Source organism: Oncorhynchus masou, chromosome 28 (assembly GCF_036934945.1).
Source record: "Oncorhynchus masou masou isolate Uvic2021 chromosome 28, UVic_Omas_1.1, whole genome shotgun sequence".
Taxonomy (NCBI): Eukaryota; Metazoa; Chordata; class Actinopteri; order Salmoniformes; family Salmonidae; genus Oncorhynchus; species Oncorhynchus masou.
The window spans coordinates 22,099,741-22,108,786 of NC_088239.1; the positions used below are offsets into that span (position 1 = coordinate 22,099,741).

Genomic DNA, 9,046 nt, shown 5'->3' on the forward strand with positions numbered 1-9,046 from the left:
TTTCATCCAGGGTGATGGAGGTCACTGGCATGTTTAAGATGTTTTTTTTGTTGTTATTCATCCTTCTAACCCTCCATTTTGTTACAGATAGATTAACTCGTCCACTGTGAATTCAACGTCATTTCAAATATAAAAAATGATATACTGTAGATACAGTATAATAGCTGTCTTGGATTCATCTTGTCATCATGTGCAATGTTTTTGTTTGTGTCTGAGATGCATGTTCCTTTCACAAGCCCTGTTCTTGTTCCTGCTGAGACAAATCCAACATGTCTTTTAACATGTTCCTTTCACTTTTTCAGATAAATGGTTCTAAGAGCTCAACAAATGGTGAGTTGAAGGATTTTCTGGATATGACAATACATTTCAGAATATCATAAATAAATACATTTGATGTATTTCTGTGTTACAGTTTTTCGTAACTTGAAATACTAATGACATCAGTGAATACAAAATGCACTGTTAAAGTGTTCTGTTTTCATCAGAAGAGAAATGACTGCAATTGTGTTCGCTGTTTCCGGTAATCAGTAAATAATACTGCAATAAGTATAAATCACCCCATCAGTGTCATTCCATGTACAATATAGAGACTTCTTTACAATATTGAGGACATGCAGAGATGCAGAGAATGAAGTTGGGTAACTCCTAAGTCATCATCTTCGACATTGTGACCTTCCGTGATAGAGCTTTGGTGTGGATTGAGGCTATACATTCATATCAGTTGTGTTCCTCCATTATATTCACCTTTCATTATTTACATTGTGGATAGTGTTTCTGTGTACCAGTGGAACCAGCCTTTGTATTGAATACATTGCATTGGATTGTGATGATACTGATGAATGAATCCTGGACACAATGTGCTTAATTTAAAACAAATATTTATGTATCAGTAATAATATTTGATTTGAGGAAATATGCATAAAAGAAGAGTAATTTCCGATCATTCTGCACCTTTGGATAGTACTTCCAATTTGGATCATTATTTAGTGACTGCAAAGAAAAAGTATTCATATAGTGTGATTTTATAGAGACAGACTAACTTTCTGTTTTGTCTGCTTGGACTCAGGAGATAAGTATGGCTGCGTTAATCTTTTTGCAGGCAGTCGTGTTCTTTTGATGAAACCATTTGCAATTACTTTGTTGTGCTGCATTCTCTCATATGAATGCCAAATGCTCACCTGTTATTCCCTATGTGACCTGTAGGGGGGGCTAACTGTCTTCCAGGGACCAAAGGGGACAGGGGGGAGAGGGGTTTCCCTGGTATGCCTGCCCCATCACGTGAGTCACGATAGATAGATAGATTTATTACTGTTCACCTACAGTATGATTTTGATTTACTGCTAATATAAAGAATACATGTTATAATCTGTCATAAGGACACAGGTGTTGTTCATGCATTATCTTTAATAACCAATGGATGATGTGTTTTTCCTGCAGTTACAATGCTTCCCAAAGGAACTACGGTAAGTTGAATGTGTGTGTGTGTGTGTGTGTGTGTGTGTGTGTGTGTGTGTGTGTGTGTGTGTGTGTGTGCGCTTCTGGAGCTCTCACAGTCTGTGTGTCTGTCTATCCACAGGGGAATAAAGGGGACCACGGCTTCAGGGGGGACAAGGGAGAGAAGGGGGAGGCCGGGTTACCGGGCTCACCTGGTATGCCTGGGAGATCGGGACTGGTGGTGAGTCCCATTTCCATTGAGACCATATGCTTCCAAAGCCCCGCTCATCCACCACAGCTTTGACCAATTACAATTACTGAGAAGATCACGATACAACATAGACACATGAGATGGTACATAATCACTGTCAACTTCATTTGAGGGGTTATTGTAGTCTATGACCTCTTTTGATGGCGTGCTAGATAGGCATTTGGGTTGTGTGAGTAATGAGGATTTTGAACTTAGCCACGTTGGCAAAAGGAAGAATTGACTTGAAAGGAAATCCAAGTTGTGTGCAAAATAATACATTGTTTTGCCAATTCTTACAAATTCAAGTGCTGCATGCAACAATAGTTTTTTTCCCCCTACTGGCTGCATTTAAGTAACCCCGCAGCTTCATGGGGTTCAATAAGTCACCATGTTCCATTAATTTATTATATGTAAAGATACTGGAGATTAATATCTACTAAAGCACTGTGTTTGTTTCAGGGCCCCAAAGGAGAAACTGTTATGGGGCCCCGTGGCTATCCAGGTGTTCCGGGGTCTCCTGGTACTCCTGGGTATGGGAGACCTGGCCCTCAAGGCCCCCAAGGGCCTCCCGGACCCCCCGGAGAACCCTCTCGATTTGGCTCAGGTAAGACTTTGTGGCACCCTTTGTGAAATGTTCTGTATGGTATAATATGGTGACTAGTATCACATAAGAAATTCTTACCGTTGTGCTTGTTTCTCATTTTTCTAATTGTAGCTGTGACCATCCATGGGCCACCAGGCCCCACTGGCCCGGCTGGGCCTCCTGGGACCTCTGCCATGGTCAGTCAGTCTTTCCCCTCCATTACGCTGTCACATATCTGCCTCATCACGCCATAATATCATACCATCAAAATGTCAACTCTGTTACATCATGTCATCTTTGTTACATTATCACGTCAGCTCCGTCACATCATCAAATAACCCCTGACATGCTAGATATTGCTGTTCTTTCCTCAATCACTCTGGCCAGGGTCTCTCCGACAATTACTATATTCCGATACTTCGTTCCAGTGGAATAATGTGTTTCTCTCTATTCTTTTCCTTTATTTGAAGACGTTTCCTTCCAGCGAGGTCATGATGCATCAGACGAAATACAGCAGCGAGGGGACCCTAAGCTTCACCACGGGGACAGGCAAACTCTACATCCGGGTGCAACAGGGATGGAAGGAAGTCCTGGTACAGCAGCATCTCTGGCTCCCTCTCTTCCATGTCTCTATAGTGTCTCTGTGAGCCGTGAAACTAACTGGCGTGTTTGGTGTTTATCTGTGTCTCTGTCTCTACAGCTTGGTGACTTGATCCCCCTCCCATTGAATCTCCTTCTAAATGACGAGGTAAGAACAGTAGAGTTGAGATGAGGATGGAACATGTTCAACTGCATGAATTTTCTGCACAATTCTCCCATTGACATCAATGCATTATGTGAAAGTCCATGTAATGGATGCTTATAGCAGAATATTCTGTCTGATTGCAGCTTTTTATGTTTAGAATCTAATTAGTACTAAACTTTTGCCCCTTTAGGCTCAGCCAGGCAGCAGCAGAAAATATGGGGTGAGTTTGTTGACAAATTAAGACAAGACTGATTAAGCGTTTGCAACTGTGCAAAGTTTGCTCTTGTTATTTCATAGGGGAACAATAAAAGGTTTTTAAAAACATAAACCTGTCTCTACACTTCTATTGAATATAATTTCTTACTCAAATATTTACTTGAACTTTTGTTTAACCACTTTTTCTTATGAAACTTTGCACTGGAGCAAAGAAACAGTCAATTAAAATGCTTTCTTAGAACTGCCTGCTTTCTAGTTTGTAACTAGTAAAGGGAGAATAAGTCTGAAATTGAATCTTTGTTATTCGTTCTTGATAGCAAGTCATTGGTTTGGCTCAAGTCTGGCCGCAAAATGAGCTGGAGACAAAATTTGATTTTGCAGTGGTTTGGAGTATTCCACTTTTAGACTAAATGACTGTCTGTGTGCTGTCATTGAAGGATAGCCCGAGGCAGGCCAGGTTTGGTTTTTGAGATTTAGATCCACACTTCACAAAAGAAGACTGTACCATGCTACACAGTTACATTCCCATTTCAACAGCACTGCCAAGACCATCACCTAAGCCAGGTTTTCCCAAACTCAGCCTCCCCCTGTGTGCACATTTTGGTTTTCGCCCTAGCACTACACAGCTGATTCAAATAACCAATTGAGCTTTGATTATTTGAATCAGCTGTGTAGTACTAGGGCAAAAAAACAAAACGTGCACTGGGGAGGGGAGGGGGCAAGGACCGAGTTTGGGAAACCATGACCAAAGAGATGAGAATAGTGGTGTGTGTTTCTGTATATGCACTTGTCAGTTTTGTTGGATACCTTGACCACCTGGAGTTGTATCCGGCTCGAAAGGACCACTGAATGAAGTGGTGGTTTAGAATACATACTAATGACTAATGAATGACCACTATTCCACTGTCTCGTCCTCAGCTCAAACTGGTGGCTCTGAACCAGCCCCACACAGGGAACTTTGGTGGGGTCTACATAGCAGACAAGATGTGTTATGAACAGGCCAAGGCCATGGGCTTGTCCGCTTATTACCGGGCCTTCCTATCCTCCCCAAAACCCCGGGCCATTAATAAAGACCTGGTCCCCCAGAAGTTCAGGGAGAGCTACCCCGTTACCAACCTCAGGGTAAGTCAACTTCTGTTTCCCATAGGTTCAGTATTAAAGGCCCAGTGCAGTCAAAAGTGTGATTTTCCTGTGTTTTTATATATTTTTCCAAACTATGATGTTGGAATAATACTGTGAAATTGTGAAAATTATGATAATACCGTTTTAGTATAAGAGCTGTTTGCAAAGACCGCCTGACATTTCAGCCTGTCTTTGTGGGATGCAGTTTTGGCCTGCCTGGTGAGACCAGCAGGCGGTAAATTAGTTAATAGACCGATAAGAAAGAGTTCCTAACCTCTCTGCCAATAACAGCTAGTTCTCAGTTTTCCCCTCCCCATTCACTCGCAGACAGTCGTAGCAAAATTATTGCTTGAGAAATTGCTCTTTGTTAAGAAATGATTAAATTGCTATTTTTAAAAAAAAATCAGAAATTATTTAATATTGAGATAAAAATGTCTAAAAAATAGGTCTAAAAAATAGTGTCAGAGTCAACTCAATTACTCCTTTCTGTATCCACAGGGCGACATTTTGTTCAGTAACTACAAGTCTATCTTCACTGGGGGTGGAGGAAAATTCCCGCCAAACATCCCAATCTACTCCTTCGATGGACGGGACGTATTGGCAGACCCCTTCTGGTCAGTGAAATAGACAGATGTCCAGTTCCTCAGACACAGGGCCCTGTGGCTATGTGGACACGCTCATCCACAACTCATCCTATTTCAATCTCTAAAGAGTAAAGGCTAGGTAGAGTTCCACCCGACCCAAGCAGCTTCACCAAAAGACAAGTGGGTTTGGAAGAGCGAGGCATGAAGAAGGGAGGGGACAGACATGGCTGTTTCCACAAAATGACATTTTAAATGCAGGATAGCCCGACCGCAATCCAGACATCGGGGGTTGTAGCGTTGTGTTTTTCAGCCCGGGCCAGTGTGAACCAGCTATGTCCACCCTCACTCTATTTTTCTCCTATTTATACACAGCCATGTTAAATTTAGCAGCCCCAACCAACCAGAGACTGGAGGCTGGCAACTGTGGCTCCAAAGTGACTGTTTATAGATATTTTTCAAACAGACACTTTTTGACTTTGTGGCGAAGTCTATTTGAGAGCATGTATGAATGGATATAGCAGGGACAGAGCAGAGAAATAGGTTTGTTGATGTCATCTGTTAGGTTGAGGTCACATCTGTGGGTATCTCTGCTCAGTTTGGGGCTACATTAGTTCAACTCCCATTTATTTTTTTTGTGACTTTATTCTGGGAGGATTATTTAAATAGAAGCTAAATTAAACTTTTAGTTGGTGTTTGCGTGAACATCTGTTATGTATGCTGTATGACTTTTTAACGTGTGTGTGTGTGTGTGTGTGTGTGTGTTCGCGTGTACTTTGTTTGTACATAATAGGAGGACGGGCTCATTGTAATGGCTGGAACTAAATAAATGGCCAAACACAAACATATGGAAACAACATGTTTGACGGTTCCAATATATTCCATTCCAGCCATTACAATAATCCTGTCCTCCTATAGCTCCTCCCACCAGCCTCCTCTGGTGTACATGTCCCTGTGTATATGATGTATCCATACACTCTCCCACTGTATTTGTTTATCGCTCCCAACAGGCCTAAGAAGAGCATCTGGCACGGCTCCAATACGTTTGGCAACATGGCGGTAGACCGGTCCTGCGAGTCGTGGCGGGTCAACGACATTTCCATCGTGGGCCAGTCGTCCAGTTTGTCCTCGGGCTCCCTTATAGGACAGCAAACAAGCAGCTGCTCCAACGAGTTAATTATTCTCTGCATCGAGACCATAGAGCATGTTTAATAGACCTTGACCAGTCTCATCCCCCCCATTCCTCCATCCCCCAATCCATCCACTGCCATCTTAACACTCTGGAAAGGTGTAAATACATGAACATTGCTTTATGAACATGTCATCATCGTCATCAACTTATTCCTCTCCCATCCTCTGATTGGTTGGTTGATTGACTGAGATGGTGCTAAAGAGCGGATACTGTCTGTCAGACCAGCTCCAAATCGTGGCTTTGCACAGTTTTTTTTAAACCAACTTTCAAATTACAACTGTCAACTTTCAAGATTCTTTCTCACTACAGATATTTCTCCTAGTCAAAATGTCACCTTTTGTCTTCCAGTGATTGGTCGTGTTTACAGGTTGTCCTATTAGGTCATTCTATAAGAGATGTTTACTCCATTAGACCAGGGCCAATACCATATTTCACACAACATAATGTCCATATTCCAACAAGGGAACAACCAGTATTACCACCAAAGAAATTTTGATGCACTGTATTAGATTTGTTTTATACTTTTGTCACTTCATATCCATGAAGATTGTCTTTCAGTTTTTTTGAATACATTTTATACACATTTCTCATTTGAGCAACAATTTCTCTCAGTGTTTAATTTAAATTCAATGTTTTATTTATACCTTGACCGCACATAACATGAATGAATCAAATGATTAAGGTTAAGTATGTAATTTATAGATTGTTTGTCAAAGTGACTATTTCAGTTTTTTGCCTCTTCTGAAATTGGTCGTTTTTTGTACAGCATTCCTTTCACTGCGCTAGAATTTTAATTTGATAGGTACCTAGTTAGATTTAACATAAATTCCACCCATCATATAGAAATTCACCACAAAAAAAAACTCATATGGAATTTTTATACAACAGAGATTTGATCAGTATGTGAGAGTATGTTTTATACAATAATTGGTGCTTATTGAATAAAAATGTTTTCTTTTTCTTAATAATATGAGTCTGATGTAATTTTGTTTTGAAAGCCTGGTCCAGTTACATTGACGCTGGCTGCCACCCATGTACTATGGTTAAAGGACAACACGAAAGTTGGCCATTCCTGGTACGACAGATGGTGGCTATTGAACATTAACAGAATATTACCACCGATATTCTGTGGTCAGAAGCGATAGGACGGTCACCTGCTGTGAATGACCAACTCTTGAGTCAATCAGGGATGGTGGTTAATTTGGTACTGATGTGGTACTGTAGCATAGAGGCTCAATGGTGGGTTTTTAGCAATTCCCCCTTACTCCAGTTGGTGGCTTTACCAAGACATAGGCCCTATTTGAATCCTTCCCTTCACCCCTCCTTGAAGTAATCAGTGACAGTGATTAGTGTAATCAGTCATCAGTGACAGTGATTAGTGTAATCAGTGACAGTGATTAGTGTAATCAGTGACAGTGATTAGTGTAATCAGTGATTAGTGTAATCAGTAATCAGTGACAGTGATTAGAAATGACTAGACAGATGAAAGCCATGTGATGGATCCCTGGCGTTCACCTATCCAATATCTAGTCCAGGGGTGTCAAACTCATTCCATGGAGGGCCCAGTTGTCCGCAGGTTTCATTTTTTCCCCTTTCAATTAATACCTAGACAACCAGGTGAGGGAATTCCTTAGTAATTAGTGACATTCTCAACAGTCAGAAGGGGCCTGCTGTGTTTACATTAGCAGAGAGTACTATGATTATGGCAGAAGCTCTATGAGTACTATGAGAATTATAGTTGGGCTTCACACGCAGTTTGCTCCCCATAGCCGGGACTACTTCTTCTGGTCGCCCGACCCTGTCGCAGTACGGGTGAGTGACGACACTCGGCCTACATGTGTAAACCCCATTAGCCGAATTCTAACTGTTTTGCTGCTGTACTGTAAGTAATCCTTTCCTTCAAAGACGTTTCCATGTGTCTTGTGAGTGGGTCGTAGGCCTTCCACTATAATGGCAGAGGGAGGTCTTCCTGTTACAACTGTGATTATAATGGTGTACAGGATGGGACCGTTTGAATCCAGTTCTTGGATGGATCTAGGTGGGGCTGCAGAAGTTCCAAAGCGTGCTTCCAGCAACTACAGTACGATTACATTTGTCATTGTTTTGGTTAACTCATCCCCCAGCCCAACATGGCTGTAGTAATATGCTATTAGAATAAAAGGCTGGATGAATGTAAATGTTATTAAAGGGATAGTTCACCCAAATCCCAAACTGAGACATTGGTTTCCTTACTCTGTAAGCAGTCTATGGAAAATGTATGACAGCAATCCATGCTTTGGTTTAATTTTCCTGGTTACGGGGTAAGGAAACCATCATGTCATTTTGTAATTTGGTTGAACTTTTCCTTTAACTTACAAACACTAGAAATACTGTCATGGGGTTTGAATTGGTTACATTTTGGTCAGAAGTATAACTTTCTGTGCCACAAGGTACATTACTTTCTGTGCCACAAGGTACATGACGAGTCTGTCTTTGGCTTACACAATATGGCTGAGTTTAAACAGGCAGCCCAATTCTGATCTTTTGCCCAAGTATTGGCAAAATATCTGATCTGATTGGTCAACAGACCAATAATTGGGCAAAAAATATGAATTGGGCTGATCATTGCTGACCATCCAGGACACGTTGCTGTGCAAATCAAACACACTTGGTGCAGGGTGAAAAAAATGTGTGTAACGCAGTGGCTGCGTACACACAGGCACTAATTGATATCCGACCAATCAGATCAACTCTTTTGCCGATAATTGGGCAGAGTATAAGAACTGGGCTGCCTGTGTAAATGCAGCCAGGGAGGAACATCTCCTATTCCAGTCACAGTCTGTACTTGAACAGTTACCGAGCCAAGCACTAGTAGCACAAGTTGCCTATGGTATCTTTGTATAAAGTTTTCAACTGAATTTGCAGTATGGGCTGCTCCTGGTTC

The 9,046-nt window shown here is 41.5% G+C and overlaps 1 protein-coding gene across 5 annotated transcripts in view; it reads left to right on the forward strand.

Moving 5' to 3' along the window:
* LOC135517360 (collagen alpha-1(XVIII) chain-like) overlaps positions 1-7,091 on the forward strand; it is a 90,155-nt gene extending 83,064 nt beyond the window's left edge. For 3 of the 5 annotated variants that reach the window (XM_064941584.1, XM_064941587.1, XM_064941585.1), the window contains 12 exons: positions 303-330; positions 1,204-1,278; positions 1,438-1,463; positions 1,577-1,675; positions 2,144-2,288; positions 2,400-2,464; positions 2,738-2,860; positions 2,968-3,015; positions 3,203-3,232; positions 4,147-4,350; positions 4,849-4,964; positions 5,942-7,091. In XM_064941584.1, coding sequence (XP_064797656.1) covers positions 303-330; positions 1,204-1,278; positions 1,438-1,463; positions 1,577-1,675; positions 2,144-2,288; positions 2,400-2,464; positions 2,738-2,860; positions 2,968-3,015; positions 3,203-3,232; positions 4,147-4,350; positions 4,849-4,964; positions 5,942-6,143 — 1,161 coding nt within the window. In that variant the 3' untranslated portion in view covers positions 6,144-7,091. The remainder of the gene's footprint in view (positions 1-302; positions 331-1,203; positions 1,279-1,437; positions 1,464-1,576; positions 1,676-2,143; positions 2,289-2,399; positions 2,465-2,737; positions 2,861-2,967; positions 3,016-3,202; positions 3,233-4,146; positions 4,351-4,848; positions 4,965-5,941) is intronic. The other 2 variants (XM_064941586.1, XM_064941588.1) reach the window with 1 other exon arrangement.
* Positions 7,092-9,046: the final 1,955 nt, after the last annotated feature.